At 47.9% G+C, this 16,439-nt stretch overlaps 6 protein-coding genes across 6 annotated transcripts; 3 read left to right on the forward strand and 3 right to left on the reverse strand.

The window, feature by feature from the left end:
• Positions 1-725: 725 nt before the first annotated feature.
• On the forward strand, positions 726-1,856 carry N7520_006167 (uncharacterized protein; the record flags this gene model as incomplete). Its single annotated transcript, XM_057140101.1, has 2 exons — positions 726-833; positions 900-1,856. 2 exons carry the CDS (start codon positions 726-728, stop codon positions 1,854-1,856), a joined length of 1,065 nt encoding a protein of 354 aa, XP_056994107.1.
• Positions 1,857-2,191: 335 nt separating this feature from the next.
• bna4 (kynurenine 3-monooxygenase) lies at positions 2,192-4,102 on the forward strand (the record flags this gene model as incomplete). Its single annotated transcript, XM_057140102.1, has 3 exons — positions 2,192-2,312; positions 2,606-2,820; positions 2,909-4,102. 3 exons carry the CDS (start codon positions 2,192-2,194, stop codon positions 4,100-4,102), a joined length of 1,530 nt encoding a protein of 509 aa, XP_056994108.1.
• A 163-nt stretch (positions 4,103-4,265) lies between these two features.
• Positions 4,266-6,110, reverse strand: N7520_006169 (WD40 repeat domain-containing protein; the record flags this gene model as incomplete). The annotated part of the gene is made up of 2 exons (XM_057140103.1): positions 4,266-5,897; positions 5,994-6,110. 2 exons carry the CDS (start codon positions 6,108-6,110, stop codon positions 4,266-4,268), a joined length of 1,749 nt encoding a protein of 582 aa, XP_056994109.1.
• A 760-nt stretch (positions 6,111-6,870) lies between these two features.
• Positions 6,871-7,516, reverse strand: N7520_006170 (cornichon family protein; the record flags this gene model as incomplete). Its single annotated transcript, XM_057140104.1, has 4 exons — positions 6,871-6,963; positions 7,029-7,095; positions 7,167-7,322; positions 7,416-7,516. The coding sequence occupies 4 exons, from the start codon at positions 7,514-7,516 to the stop codon at positions 6,871-6,873; spliced, it is 417 nt and encodes a 138-aa protein (XP_056994110.1).
• An 890-nt stretch (positions 7,517-8,406) lies between these two features.
• Positions 8,407-11,778, reverse strand: N7520_006171 (putative ATP-dependent permease ADP1; the record flags this gene model as incomplete). Its single annotated transcript, XM_057140105.1, has 3 exons — positions 8,407-8,643; positions 8,698-10,107; positions 10,162-11,778. 3 exons carry the CDS (start codon positions 11,776-11,778, stop codon positions 8,407-8,409), a joined length of 3,264 nt encoding a protein of 1,087 aa, XP_056994111.1.
• Positions 11,779-14,689: 2,911 nt separating this feature from the next.
• N7520_006172 (uncharacterized protein) lies at positions 14,690-15,664 on the forward strand (the record flags this gene model as incomplete). The annotated part of the gene is made up of 1 exon (XM_057140106.1): positions 14,690-15,664. The coding sequence occupies one exon, from the start codon at positions 14,690-14,692 to the stop codon at positions 15,662-15,664; it is 975 nt and encodes a 324-aa protein (XP_056994112.1).
• Between the last annotated feature and the right edge of the window lie 775 nt (positions 15,665-16,439).

Genomic DNA, 16,439 nt, shown 5'->3' on the forward strand with positions numbered 1-16,439 from the left:
TAGTCTATTTCAAAGTCATCAGGCATTCACGTGGTGATAAGCATCCTTCCCCCGCCCCGAAAAAGGCAAAAAAATAGTCAACAAACCAATCAACATTTGAGATTTCTCGGATTTCTCCCCGCTCGCGTGCTCAGACCCCGTCGGCAAATATGAGCCGTGATAAGGAATTGATGCAGATACAGAATTGCAACTCCATAGATACAATGTAACAAAGGTAAAAATTCATGTATTTCTGTTTAGGAAAAAACTTCTTACTATCTTAATATGCCGGCCATAGCCCCGTTCGTAATAAATATGCCCAGTTATGATTTTCTGTAGTCAATATCCCAAACTGCAATTCAGGGTAGATTACATCTAACAATTTGCATAACTTATAAACCTACTGCTCTTCAAAGAGAGAAATTCCACATATTGAGGAAGATAATTAGTTTACAGAATAGCAATTGACATACCAATCAGGTGCTTTTCTTGTGCCACTAGGCTTTTGGTGGCATTCGCATTTAATAATCTGATATTAGATGAAGTAAGAAAGTGTGTATATTGTATGATTTACCTACCTTCTCAGGTGTCAACTCAGATTCAATGCATACCTTCACATTTCGCTTCAAGAGTTCATGTCTATCTCATCTTCTCCTCTTCGCTTTCCACGAACATCCTCATCTTCTTCGTGTTTACACTTCTTGCCTCTCCACCATAAACACACAGTGTCGTGACACCCAAGCAATATGTCGACTCCCAAAGATGAGTTGTTGGATGAAGAGTTCAAGATAATCAGCGACTTCTTGAAATCCGCATCGACAATATTTGCCAATCTGCTGCGAGTTCAAGATGAAGTAAGACAAACAAGGTTCTATCCTCTCATTTTGATATCGTATATATAACCATGGTGTATTTCTTAGGTGTGGAAGTGTCCCAAGGCCGACGAATACTTCAAAGTCCAGAAGGAAAGCGCTATTGTCGACGTGTCTGACGAACAAAAGAAAGGCTTCTACCTCATGATGACGAGAATCGGTGACCAGCTTCAAATGAAAGAGAAGTTAATCCCTCCTGTCTCCAAGAGAATGAACTTTGATGTTCTTGACTTGTGCATGGCACCCGGAGGCTTTACGGCGACGGTCCTGAAAAACAACCGTTTCGCACAAGTGTGTGCCATCAGCCTACCCAGGAGCGAAGGTGGACTTGAAATCTATCTTCCAAATTGGAAAGAGAATAAACGTGTCAAAGTTGAGTTGGTGGATCTTAACATCCTTTCGACAGAGCTGGGGTTCCCCAACCTAGCCTCACAAGATCACTCCTCTGCATCCAAGTTTTCAAACAACAGACCATTCCCAGGCCGGAATTTCGACTTGATCTTTTGTGACGGTCATATTCTCCCCTCGCTTTCTGCAGGAAAACAAGAGATGGACCAGGCCCGTCGACTCTCAGACGCTCAGGTTGTCATGGCATTGCAGAGAATTAAACCTGCTGGGACGTTGGTCATGCTTTTGCACCACTCCTACAGCCCCCGAGTTTTGCGACTCCTTGAAGCTTTTTACAACTTCTCTCAGATTACTATTTTCAAGCCCCCGAAGGCTCATGCCAGACGGACTTCGTTCTATCTTGTGGCGAAGAACGTGGAACCTCAACATGAAAGAGCGCGTCGTTTGATTCGAGAGATGAGACGTTCATGGAGACTGCTTACCACCAATATTTTTGGCGTAAAGATCCCAGAGATCCCCAATGAAGAGAATGATACGGAGGAGGCCATGGAAGCCATTCTGCAGTCATTTGGAACAACATTCATTGCTCTCGCCGAACCAGCATGGAAAATTCAGACAGAGGCGATGGAGAGTGCATTCTTGGGGGGAAAGAATTGATGATATTGAAGCAAAAGAATGGGTATCTGACGATGGATCCTATTATATTGTGATATATCTTAAAGAAAAATAACGTTATGGATTCAAAATCAGAGTACATAGTAGAATTTAATTGAACTAGTCCTAAATAGCACTAGCTGATGATGCCATTCATACCCTCAGGCACCAAGACGGTTAAAGCACAGCTGACTAATCACCCGGTCGATCAATTTGGCAATATCGCTGAATTAGGCAAGGGCCGATACCGCAGCACGTGACTGGGTTTTTGTTCCGGGGTTCTCCAGAATCCAGGATCCTTGCTCTGTTCGTGAAACAATTTTATATCCGGCTGCTTCATGGCTGCTATTACCCCCAGACAGAAGGTAGTTGTGGTGGGAGCGGGGCCAGTTGGGTCCCTCGCGGCGCTGTACGCGGCTTCCCGCGGCGACGAGGTGGAGGTATATGAACTGCGCGGAGGTATGTGTCAGATTTCATTGACTTGAGTCATTTCCCATTGCGAAAAGAGAGGAGAGAAAGAGAAAACCGACGATGCGCAATCCAAAAAGGACTGTTGATTTCCTGATGCGTCCAACAATCTGACGGCAAGAAACAAATTTGTTGCCTCGAGTCGCAACTTGCAAGGTTCCCATTGAACTCAATTGGCCTTGAATTTCAAAACATCACTTGGACCTCCTCTCATCCATCCCTGTCGCGAAAATTTCCGAAAGAAAAAGTCAATAATTTTTTCCGTTTTCATTCCGGCTCCGTAGATCTCCGTGACCCGACTACTGTGCCATTGAACTTCACCAAGTCGATCAATTTGGCTATCTCAGAGCGCGGTATCAACTCCATCAGAGAAGCGCACCGGAGTGGACTGATCGACGATGTCCTCCGCCATACGATCCCCATGTATGGGCGGATGATTCACGGCCGAGACAACGGGGCCCTGTGGGAAGCCGCTCAAGCCTATGACGTTCATGGCCGGGTATGTACACCCATGCACAACCCCATGTCTTGCATAACAAGGGCGCCCACTCCACACATCGCGGATGATTGACTAATCATGTGTATAGGCCATCAACGCCGTTGACCGAGGCGCATTGAACAATGCCCTCCTTGACGAGCTAGAGCGTACACCAAATGTCAAGCTTTTCTTCAACCACAAACTAACAGGCGCGGATTTCACCACAAATAAAGCCTGGTTTGAGCGCCGTATCCCAGGCGATACACCTCAAGCCGATGATCTGGGCATCGCAGGCCGAGTCCCCGAGATCGAGGTATCATTCGACTGCCTTATCGGGGCAGACGGCGCCCACTCCGCCACTCGCTTCCATATGATGAAGTTCGCCCGCGTCGATTACCAACAGGAATACATCGACACGCTCTGGTGCGAATTCCGCATCCCGCCCAAGGATGGGGACTTTGCTATCTCCCCCAACCACCTGCACATCTGGCCAGGTCGTGAATTCATGTTTATCGCCATTCCTTCTGCCGACAAATCGTTCACATGCACCCTCTTCGCACCCTCGGCCCATTACGCCACACTTCATGACTCCCCACAGGCTCTTCAAGCTTCCTTCGATGAACATTTCCCCGGAGTCTGCCCCGAGCTAATCGAACCCCAAGCCCTGGTGGAGCAATTTGCGGTCAATCCCCACCTACCGCTGATCAGCATAAAATGCAAACCGCACCACTACAGCTCTAGCGTTGCGATCATCGGCGACGCAGCACATGCTGTCCTCCCATTCTACGGCCAAGGCCTGAACGCCGGAATGGAAGATGTGCGTGTACTCTTCGAACAGCTGGACAAGCATGGCGTCTACGACTCAGATACAAGCGTTTACACCCGTAGTGTGCGCCGACAAGCTGCATTCCAGGCGTACACGAACCAGCGATGCGCCGATACACATGCTATTAACGACCTCTCGAAGGAGAATTATCTTGAAATGCGCTGGGGTGTCAAGTCGCCGCTGTATAAGTTGCGGAAATCTATCGAAGAGACTATTGACCGGCGGTTGCCTTTCTTGGGGTGGAAGACACAGTATGCGCGAGTCAGCTTTAGCAACCAGCGATACTCGGAGGTTGTGGAGGCTGTACAGAGACAAAGTCAGATGCTGGGGCTGGGTCTCAGCTCAGCTTTGGTTGTTGGCGTGGGCGCCTTGGCTATGCTGATCTGGAGGTATCCGCGAGAAGTCTCGCCCGTGGGCTTCGTGCGCTGTGGTTTGAGACAGCTGGCGAGATTCTGGAGAGGGTTCGTCCACAGATGAGATTGGGATGGTATGAAAATAAGTAGGGATTATTGAACGATTTCAAAGCATTTTTAGATAGGAGGTAATAAGTTTCGAAATGTTCAAATGGTTACTTGGGCCATGGATATCTATCCAATTGAGAGTATTAACATGCCGAAGTAAACCAATAATAAGTAATACCCTAATCCCAATACTTGATAAGCCCATCCAAACCACCAGTAACCACCTTACTTGTTTCTTGCGGATGCCAGTCCAAGCAGGTAATAGCACCACCCTCTTTTCCACCAGCAAGAATCTTGTGATACATCTTTCCTGTCTTCCAATCCCAGAAACAGGCATAGCCACCGCTATCACCCGAAGCAAGGAACTGACCATCAGGCGAAATCTTGATATCAATTCCATATCCGGCATTGTTGTGGCCACGGAAGCTCTTCTTGCGGTTCTGACGGAATTTATCGGTCGCTCCGTAGACGACGATCTGGTTGTCGCCCGATTGGAAAGCAACATACTTGCCGTTGGGATGGGGCGTAGCGCGAGTAAGGGCAAACATGTATGGCTCTGCAATGAACTTGATGGGTACGGGAATACCGTATTCCCACGCGCGAAGCGACTTATCATCCGAGGTGGAGATGAAGCGGCGGTTGTCATCCACGAAAGTAATGGTGTTGACAGCAGCCAAGTGGTGGTCATATTCCTGGACCAACTCGCCAGACCGGGTATCAAATTGCACGATCTTCTTGTCGGACATACCGGCCAAGAACTCGTGCGAGTGTTCCGGGCTGGGGTTGAAGCGCACAACGTGCGGCACCTTGCCCGTCGAGAAACGGCCAAGACACTTGCCGTACTCGGTATCCCATAGCTTGATCTGTCGGTCGTACGAGCCTGTAAGGAAGGTCTTGCCTGTTGGGTGGAAGTCTGTGTCTGAAATGGCTTTCGAGTGGCCCGAGAAAGTGCGCAAGAGTTCGCGCGAGTGATACGCATCCCAAATCTTGGCCTTTCCATCCGCGGCAGACGAAAGCAGAAGGTGTCCTGAGCCAGGGAAGAAGCGGAGCGAGGTGATGGCCTTGGTATGCGACTTCCAGGTGTGAACAAGCTTCTTCGGCACATAGTTCTTGATACTGCCGGGCTCCTTGCGCAAATCGATATCCAAGTCCTGGGGGACATGCATATATGTACGGCCCTGGTAATCGAGCTCCTGTGAACCATGGAACTCGATTGTTTCCTCTCGGGAATAGTCGCCCGCGTAGTCGGTGGCCTCTTTGCTCATAGCCGGCATGAGCGCGGGCGCGGAAGGCTCATCACCTTCCTCCACGTACTCCTCATCACTTGCAAGCTCGCGCTCCTCACCGGAACCTACCTCGATTTCCTCATACTGTTGTTCATTCTGGTATTTCGCCCAGGGACCTAGGTACGCGCCTTCGCCCTCGACGATACTCGAGTCGCCCTTCCTTTGGCGCTTTGCGCGCCATGCAGCAGAGGCCTGCTTGTTAACTCTCATCTGAACGACGTCCTTTCCTCCAAATTGCGCGACATTTTCCATGTTCCCCACAAACTCATCTGGGCGAGTCGGGTTGCGGGTGTATCCCAAGCTCTGGAACGTGTGATGTTGCGCATTAAAGGTGGACTCGCTGATGGCAGCCTCCTCGGCAAATCCAGTTGGGACGTTTTTGCGCTTGATACCATTTCCTGCGCCCACGGGTTTGAATGGGTTTACGGGCCCTTGGGAAGGTCGTGTCAGATCATCGTAGGTGGCGTTGTAAGTGAGGGCTTGCGAGGAGGTGTTGGCGAGGGTCATCTGCATGTGAGCTTGATCCTGTGCGGTTGTTAGCATTATCTGTGCCAAGTCAAAGGGAGATAAAGCATTGCAGAGAAAAGGAACTTATGGGGGAGGGTGGGTAGGGAACCAAACCTCTGTATTGACTTCTGGTGCAGCAACGACCTTGGTTGCGGCCGTCACTGAGGGTTTCGGCAAACCAACGGTGTCATCATCACTGGAATAATAGCCAGCACCTAATAAGCCTGACATTGTGAATGTGCCTGAGCGAAGTATAGAGAATCAAGCTCGCGACAAGGTGAAAGTTTAGGGTGGTGGTTTGGCGGTGGAAATTTACGGTTGACGGCAGAAACACCGAGCGAAGACCGCAGCATTTCATGACCTCAGATCTCAAGGTTAAATTATGACCAAAGCGACATGCCTATAATCTATGTATTCGCAGATAATTCTAGTGGATTTCGAGTCATCGCAACGCCACGCTACATGGCTGACAAAATCAAAATATATGGACCAAACTGGGTATCGTACGCTTTCATTACCAACCGCTTGGGAGGTTATATACAGCTCACAGGCCGAAAGACATGATAAGATAACACAGAATGACGGAACATGAATAGTTAAAAACAGAGTGAACAAACACTGAGCAAGACGTTGAAGGGAGTACATGGGCATCCTCCGCACGCTTGCTCAAGCAACCAACACAACCACCGGTAAATCTCTATCGTCGCCGCACCGGAGGTCCCACCCTCTATCTCAAAAATGGAAACACAAGTTCTCACATATACGGCATTAGTCCATTCCCCCAAATAGCCAGGGTAACAAATGAAATCGTCAAAATCGTGGCTGCCCAGAAAACCTGGTCGCATCGTGTCTTGCAGGACTGTCAATTTTAGAGGCGGGCATCGATCGCGAATGCTGATGTGGGTCTGTGGGAGAATACGATGCCGGCGAGCAATGTCTTGAGCTAGTGAGAACGACCATGGCGCATAACATAATCAGTCTTATCGTGGAATCAGTGTCCCTCATCACGGATAAGAGCTACAATCATGCTGTACAGATAGAAGAAGAACATCAAGAGACTGAAGCCGAGCTTGATGAACGATTCCTGTCACATAGATGGGTTAGCTCCCACTCGATATTTCGGAGATGACACGGAAGCTCAAGACCAACCTTCTTGTGCACATTCAGCTTGCGGAAGATCTCAGTCGCATCCAGGAGGTGCTGGTTCTCGTAGATCCTATAGAAAATCACGAATTAGCTCTTCTACTTCACCTATTGTGGACGGAGCTCAGGAGTGGCGGCACGTACTTCTTAGCGTTGAAGGCGAGCAGAGGCAGGTTCAGGACGATAGCCAGCCAATAGCCGTTGATGATGAAGAGGAAGGTCAAGAATGCGTGAACAGCGGCCTCGGGGATAATGTAGGCATTAAGACGGTTGCAGAGGTCGATGGGGTTGATGTAGTCACTGGGGAAAAAGGGGAGGCAGAAGTCAGTTGAGCTCCCAAAAAAACCACACAGAATCATGAAATGGCCAAGAAGTCTATATCGAGGAACTCACCACTCCAGATCACTGTACATGATCGTGAAGAAAACCTGGAGGAACAAGTTGACGGCGTTGATCAACACCGCCAACAGGTAGAGCCACGCTTCACCAGACATTGTGGGCAAGAAGTCGACTCGACGGGAGAGGAATGGAGGTCAATGACTAGGGAGAGGCTTTAAGATATGGTCAGCACCAGTGGAGCGGAGGAGGCGGTGGATGCGAATGCTGTGTTTTAGGCGGAGCGGAATTGGAGATGTTTTTTGTGGGGTTCGAGGCCCAAGGAACACAACGGAATCACGAAGAGATGTTCGGGGAGGAGCGCACTCACAGATCAACCTGCGTAATACCTGAGCTCTCGGGTGGAGCAGATGAGACGCTGTGCAGGGAAGTGAGGAGGTGGATCGGGGATGATTATTGGGAAATGCGGTTTGGATTAGCGAAATCGAGCCAACCTGAACGGGCGGCGGTGGACAGAACTGGCGCGGGCATTAGCGTCATTGGGTAAAAAGTGGAGGGGCTGGGGGAAACCACGTATTACCTGAGTCTATGCAGAGTACAACGAAAATGAACGAGGAAGCTGCAGTGAGGAAGAGATTATGATAAGTTACTGCTCTTTGATTTCTGGAAGAACTGGTAAGAAAAGTAGAAGAGAAGAAGAGCTAGATGTAGCTGCGAAAGATGACGTCGCACACGTGTTCTCGAATGCAACGCGGGCGTCGTCTTTATTACATGTGGGATATTGAAGAAAGTAAACTGCCCAATCGAAAATATCAGTCATTATATGACCCTCGGAGTCTATAAAAAAACTCAGAGCTCAGAGTATATACATAGGTCGACAAGCACTCTTGACTTGTTACTTGAGGTTCTCATACAACAGTAGCAGGCAAGATCTGCCCAATGCACTAAGCAACAGTCCCTAGAAAGATAAGAAGATGACGCCGAAAACTATAAATTATGGATGAGACGCAGATCGTGAGTCTAACGTAGAGACCTTGGCAAACTATGCCTAACGCTTCTCGACAAGAAGGAAATGCATCGCTCCGTACGCAATAATAATGAAAGCTCCCGAGATGACAGCTAGTCCAATAACATCGTGCCAGTAGGCCAGGGTATTGAATCCAAAAGCGCTCAGGATCGATGCACCAGGCACCTCGATATCCAAGCCGTACTTGTGGTCGATCAAGGTGAGGAAAGTGACCTCGTTCACGATGAGGGCCTCAAAACCGTAGTGGAAGATTGAGAGCTATGGTAGAATTAGTAAGTTCTAGAAGAAATCCGGGTATGCAGTTCAACTTACGCTTTGCAACCACAGAGCGGACGAGGGGATGGCGTCATGGTTCAACAGGAGACCGGCGAACAGCAAGCTGAATAGCATGACCAGACTACCGATCAAATTGGCAACGCCGCCATCACGGAACACAATGCCGATAAACAAGCAGATGTTGGCAGCCGCGAGGTTAAACAGAACCAATACCAGCATGAATCGAACGAATTCGGGCCATGCAGGAATTAGCCCGGTCATGGGGTAGACAATGATGCCCATGAAAATAGGGGGAATGAGTCGCAGGGGCACGATGTCGAAAACAACCTTCGACGCGAAGTAAGTGACCGGATGGTAGTAACCATTTGCTCGCTCCCGAACAAACAGGAGACGTTCAGTAGAGAAAACCGTGAGACTAGTCAAAGTGCTGAAACCGAACAGAGAAAGAATGAAAAAGAAGAGACCAAGACGGTTCTGGAAGCCCTTGATATCGTCGGTTAACCCGTAGAAGAGGTATCCGCAAAGCACAGCAAGAAGAATGGAGATTGCATAGTGGGTCAGCATCAGCATCGGGTTACGATAAAGATTGCGCCATGTGCGCTGCGACAAAATGAGGAACTGTCGCCACAAACTGACACGGGCAAAGCTTTTGGGCGGCGCCGAACCCTCCAGATGGTAATTTTGCGACCCATTGGCAGCCTCAGCAGTTTGAACTGCTGTCACAATCTCGTCGTGGACAGAGTGGAAAACATCAGAATCGGCGTAGCTGGCAACGAGAACATCAAGATCGCTCTGGCCCGGGGCGGGGGGTGGTAGCTGATCCGGATCATCGAGGATCTGCGGGGGAGCGTTGCCCGGTTGGCGAGAAAGACGTAGCCATTGTTGAGTGTTCTCAGCAACATCGAGCGTGGCATCTTCTTCATCGGTCTTGGGTGTAGCGGGAGGCTCAAGGTCCTTCTGATCCTTGCGGCGTGAGTAAAGTTGGCGGTCTTGCTGTTGCTTCAAGGAAACCCGCCGACTGCTTTTGGGTCGTCGACCCGCCTCAGTGGTGATGCTAGAATTCTCTTCAATGCTCACGTTGGATACACTGGCAACAGACTTAATAGCTCTCAGACTACTTGATGCAGTCTTCAGCATCCGTCCGTCCACAGAGGAATTGACTTCATCCGTGTATGAGCGTGAAGAGCCGGCATGCATAGTCAAGTCGACAAGATAGTCCGCGATGTTGAAGCCTGGAGGGCAAGTGTACCCAATTTTATCGAAGTACTGTTGGCATGTCGAGAACGGTCCGGAGTAGACAGTACGACCATTTGCAAGCAAGATAAGTCGGTCGAACAGGGCAACAATGTTTGAACGTGGCTGATGGATGGTGAAAATGACCGTGCGATTATACGTCTTGGCCAGAGTAACCAAGCACTCGACCACATTGAAGGCGTTGTAGGCGTCCTGAAAGAAGTTATGAGTAATGAGATCTTTATCACGAAGAGTTGTTTACCTTACCAGTCCACTAGTAGGCTCGTCCAAAAACAAAATGCTTGGGCTTGTCACAAGTTCACAAGCAATACCTACTCGGCGTTTCTCGCCGCCAGAGATGCCGCGACCGCTGCCTTCTTCCGATCCAATCAATTGGTCTTTAATATGGTAAATACCCAGCTGTTTCTCGACCTCCAAGACCCTTTGCTCTTTCGCCGCCCGACTCATATCCCGGGGCAGTCTCAGAAGCGCACTGGTCTGGATAGTCTCGTGAACAGTCAATGTTGGAAGCATAGTGTCCTCCTGGTCGACAAATCCAATCATGCTCTTGAAATCGTTGTCACTTATCTTCTCTCCGTTAACGAAGAAGTTACCCTGGACTGCACCGCGCTTGTTCTTGCGAGCCAGAATATCAAGAAAAGTTGTCTTTCCAGCGCCAGACGCACCCATGATCGCCGTGATCTGTCCCGGAGTTGATGCACCTTGAATACCAGACAGTATCTCCTTGCCATTCAGGTAATACGACACATTATCCCAGTAGAGAGATGCGGGGCGGTGCTCTGCAAGTAATCTTGCTGTCTCATCATCTGAATCGTCCGACAGGGACAGACGCAAATAGCCACGGTTTGTGGCCCGACGGGACATGTACCAAAGAGCCAGAATGACCGCGACAACAAAAAGCGCACAACCAGCAATGACACCGGCAATGAGGGGTGTATTGATCTTTTTGACGGGGCGCTGATAGCCGGGAAGATCAGTCTTGTATAGACACTCTCCAGAATCGCAGGATAAGGAGATGGTCGGGTCGCCGAAGACTGCACTGATGAGACCGTTCATATTCGGCTCCGAGAAGATACTCTTGCTGCTCTGTGCGTCGGATATGGTCTGGAAACTGGCTGGACCTTTGATAGATTGGTCGAGGAAGTCGCCGAGATCGATGGATCCGTCCTGGCCACAAAGGAACCGGCCCGGGACACACTTGCAATGGACATTCTCACATTTATAGCTGGTGGTATTGGTATCGAATCCGGTTTCCAAGCCCCATTCACAGGTATCTAGGCCACAATAGAAGGACTCCTTTTGGTCCACCCAGAATTGGAAGTTGCAGGTATGGTCCTCAGCCTTACAGGAGAAGGTCACTTGTGGCTTCTGCTTACCCAGTTGGTCGAGGATTTTTCGATTAGTGACATCGCACATCTGAAAGTTCTGCTTGACGGTAGCACCTGACTTATAGCACACCCCATCTTGACCTTCGGGCATCATCGAATCACAAGCGCTATCCTTTAGGCAGACGTTGCAGTTGACGCCGCCCCAGCCATCCTTACAGTCACAGGTTGCGCCAGTTCGCGGCGGACGATTCTCGCCATCAGCAAGTGAGCCACAGGTAGGCACAGAACAGTCATCCCCTCCAAAGCCAGCGGGACAGGCGCATTTGCCATTGTATTTGTTGCAGGGGGCGGAATGGGTGCAGTTGTAAGAGTCTAATTGACAGTTGAAGCATGGAGGGCAATCGGCAGGTCGGTCATCGAAAAGGGAGACGGATCGGTAAAATAGATTTGCGTCAGAGAAGTCTTCCCAGGCTGCCGTAGGGATCGCCTGAAAGGCTAGCGCAATTCCAAGGAGGAATGCCGATGCGGACCGCATGGCGAGGGAATGAGTCGAGGACCCCGTTCTGAAGAACCGCTGTACCGGCGATCAGAATAGGAGTGCGAGGATCGCCGGGAAGAATTGATGGTGAATCGATTTGTTGAGCATGGGGTGGTTGGAGGAAGGAGGACCAAGTGCGGAGTGGAGTTGTCAGATGGCCGATGACGCGGGCGGAGAAGCTGGTCACTGCCTCGTTTGCCAGGAACCCGCCCGACAAGCAATGTGATGCCGAGCTACACTGTGATTGGAAGCTTATTTGATTTTGTGCAGGTACCTGATCGGCATGTTTAACTTGCCATTACTGTTTTCTAATGCAACATCGTTCTTGTCAAGTTCTCAGATCCTCACCGCACATTCCTCGATGAATCCATGCGGGGACTCCACATGGGCTTCGTGCCCGAGGATAAGATGAACTCGGTACGATAAGGGCCTGAACTATTGTTTCTTCTATACCTCCTAAATCATTCATCTACCCAGTATCCCACTCAGCTTTCCACCCAGTCTCCTACCCTCTTTCCTATCCTATTAGTTGAATAGTCGAAGGGCTCACTAAAAAGGCTCTCCAAATTGATGATTAGCGAACTGGAAACGCGAAGAATTACAAAAAAAATTTGGGACTAGGAGTTCGAATGTGTCCAAAAATTCCACGGTGAGCCCAACTAATAGAGGGATTGATGATAATGACTGGATACTATTATTAAATAAAGCTACAGTGAAATATGCATATAAGATTGGGTACCCACATTGCAAGAATATCTTATTTACCACATGGTCGTCACGTTAAACTCCCTAAAGTCCGACACGACAACCCACTTCTCAAATAGCACTAGTACCACATGTCACAACCAAGTCCACTCCAAGTGTAAAGGCTCTCACTGGAGTCATACTTGCGTTTGATCTCAAGAAGCTGATCATAATCATCGCCATAGAAATCATGCTTTCAAGTAGTACTGAAAGGATTTCCCTCGTTTATGTAGGCACCACTATTCAGTGCCATATCTGTCCAAACAGGCTCCCTGTGTTCCTCATACCACTCGGTGCCACTCTTTGAGGACTCAGCTGCGCCTTCAGTTGTGTCGATCGATGCTCCGTAGGATGGGCATGTTCCTGACGCTAGGCCGGAGGGACAGAGTGATATGAAGCGTAGGTCCAACGGTTCTCCACATCCGTACAGTTCTCTGATTAAAGGAATATACTGCCAGGGTAGTATGACGAAGCTGCAAGGGATGTTTGATAAGAGCTTCCAGTACGGTCCGATTCACTGCACGCCATTCATTTCTGGATGGCCATGTCAAGTCGTTGGGAGAAGTTTTGCAATCTCGGCTGGCAGAAACGGCAACAGTGAGAAGCAGATACGCCAATGCCTTGTAAAAGAAGAGCATAGTCAATATAACAATGAAGGGGTTAGAGTTCCAGTCTGGTAGCTGAATTTGATGCGAATAAAATGGACTTCTTGTCTGATAGCCCAATGCTTTATAGTATCGATTATAGTTGTAAGCAGACGAGTACGATTTAGTATCCTAAAAGACCATGCCAAGAGGGCTGATCTGTTTTGAAATTTAGCAGTCGGAATATCTTGGTAAGAGAGATGGGATCCTTCTTAACTCGTTTTTACCGGTGCCTAAATCCTGGTTTTGAAACTCGATATGAATGTTTGCCCAAACATTGAAACCTCGAAGCTATGAATTCAAGTGCAGAATATTACATGCACAAAACACCCTTTTTCCATATTTACCCATGTGGGTCTATGTACAGGACTGCAACAAAGACATAATAGACCCAAGTTGCCATGTCCTGACAGGACCCACAGCGTATTCGTTTTTGTGCTTGTAGCCTCAACAACCATTCTTGGAATTTTCACTGCCTGGACTATCTCGCCAACTTCACAAAAAGACTGAGAAAATTATTTGATTCTTGTTCTGACAGATGATCGAGATAATGAATTGAATCCGAATTTCGCAAAACTAGGTAATCCATGTTGGATTTTGATGCTTATGGTGAATCGGGGGCTTCTGCCTCCGAGCCGTAAGCCAGAGAATCATTTACATAATGAGCTAAACCTAGTTAAGTTATTTGACAATATTTGCCTGATAATGCAGGCTTAAATGATACCAATGTCCCAAAATAAACGGGAATCCGAATCGTACTCGTATTAGCGTATATCCACTATGGGCCTTGGCGCTGTAACAGACCTGCCGGAGAGCCGAATCTGCACGACATCTGTTTATCTCAGTTTACACTCGCCTCAGGTGTGAAATACACTGTAGTGGACGGAAATCAGTATACAAAAAGGGTTTCATGGCTTCAAAGCTGAATCATAAGAGGAGCTAACTACCGCAAGCTTCCAACACAATTTTTTTCAATCTTGGGATTTGTTTTGAGCCTTTGAACTTTAGGTGTCGAGATGTGGATACCTAGCTGTGGATGGGTTGAGTGGCTTGCAATTGAGTCTAAGGTGCTAAACAAGCCACACTATCTTTCATTGCCTGCTGCCTTCGTATCCTTCGCCATAAATCCACATTAAAAGGGAGTGCTGATGTCAAATATGGGATTTGCAATGCTAAGAACCTAGTCTCTGTTCAGTATAAGAAGACAGTGATATACTACTGAACAATGTAATTGAAAGTTTTTGTTTGAAGTTTCCTTGCCGAAATCCACAGCCAGGATGATCTACTTGGTCGACATGTCATCTGTCGATACAATGTCCCCCTTACTAGATTCTTGTCTTCATATCCCGAGGCACAATTTTCTCTTATCTTCATTGATCTTCTTCTACCTACACTGCACAGGTTCTCTGTTCTTCGATGTTATTCATCATATGCTCCACCGGTGCAACAAATCCTCTCATCCTATTTTTCAACGCCTGGCGCGTATCCACCGTTTCCACCACCTCTACTTCACACGGCATATGCAGTTCGACAAAAAGTACCTGCGTCAAAATCAGTTTCAGGCACTGCCACTTGAGCTAGCACTCCAGATTATGGGAAGCATATTGGGGTACATACTTGCCGCTTTAGTGACACCCGCTGGGCTATCGTGGACCACACCAAACCATCTCTGGTTTATTATTGGCATTCAAATTCTGAGAACTGCTTATGTTGTTCTCATGAGTGGCCGTGACTCCAATCATCTTGTCTATAAAACCGCCCCAAAGGACCCGAACTGGGTGTTCGTGGGCCCAGAGTTTCACACTCTTCATCATGTGTATCCGGATCGCTATATCGGCTCGTTCGTCAAGATTCTCGACTGGGTTTGCGGTACCGCATACACCTTCAGAGGGAAGCGCTTTGCAATTATTGGGGCAAATGGGGTCTTTGGCCAGGCAATGGTGTCAGAACTCGAGCGTGAAGGGGTGAAAAGCATTCGAAAGTTAAAATATGGTACTGATTGGGACCACGATAACTTTGAGAATGTGATTCCAGTCCTTGCCGACTCTAACATTCTGATCTTAGCTGACGGATGTAAAATGCAGGATTCTGTTGAATCAAATTGCAATTCCGCCGTTCAGCTTGTCAAATTATTCAAAAAATGCAGAGCCACATATCCCGCTGGCCCGACGCTTCCAGAAGTCTGGTACGTTGGCAATGAGACGGAATTTTACCAGCCCTGGGGAAATGTGCAGCAGCTTTCTGGGGTTAAAGGAGGGTTCTTGCCGTACGCTCGCCTGTTTACCGATGATCATAATATTCTTTACCGTCATATCGTCCTATCAACGTTTCATTCATTCGTGGTAACTGCTGATATATCTGCCCACAGAGCAGCTAAATCCGCGATGTGGTGGATCAGAAGAGGTGCAACATATGTGCCTGTCACATATACAGGAACTGCATGTTTAAACTATCTGAAGTTTATGTTTTTAATTCCTTACGCACAAGACGTATAACCTATGCGGAAATAGCTACGTGAATATTGAAAAGTATGTATATATTCGGAAAAAAGTTGTGTGCAGCACAGTAATATTTCAACGAAACATCTTTGAATTAATGAGTCGCATAAATTAGCTAACTTTTGCTTAATATTCCTTGCAAGACTTGCTCAAGTGCTGGGATAAAAGCCTTGGAGGTAAGTACCGGAGATTCCCAAGTTTTCACGGAATAGACAGATCGGTCCAAATATTTGGATGTTCTACTATCGATTGGCAAAATATATCAATGTGATGTCAGAACGCTTCTCGAGTATAGGTAGCCTGCTACTTAGGAATTACTATGTGTTTGGTGGAGCCAATCAAGTGAAGACTAGAAAAGAACTTTAACTTTCGATTGATGGGCTTATATGGGGAAAGTGGCCTCTATTCATGATACAATGATCTTGTAAAGAATGCTTCTATGAATTATTTGGGAAGTCAAACATCGTAAGGAGACTTTCAAATGCTGTAGACACAAATCCAGGCAAAAGGATGATAGTAGAATCAAATAAACGCAAGATCACCCTCGTGATTGGTCGATCCTAGGGAAGGTGGTGATCCTGGGGCTCATTCACTTCATCCAGTGACCCCACCCACTACTATAAACACTTCTTACTTCTCACCTCCTTCCTCATTTCTTCTTCCGTCATCATCACTCCTTTGAGTTCAACCTTCAGGCTTCCATCTCCATGTTCAATCTTATATCTTCCAATTCTATTGACATTCAAGTCCAATTCTTAAAGAACAAGACAAA

The sequence above is a fragment of the Penicillium odoratum genome, assembly GCF_028828045.1.
Source record: "Penicillium odoratum strain IBT 22623 chromosome Unknown utg000005l_segment0_segment0, whole genome shotgun sequence".
Lineage (NCBI taxonomy): Eukaryota > Fungi > Ascomycota > Eurotiomycetes > Eurotiales > Aspergillaceae > Penicillium > Penicillium odoratum.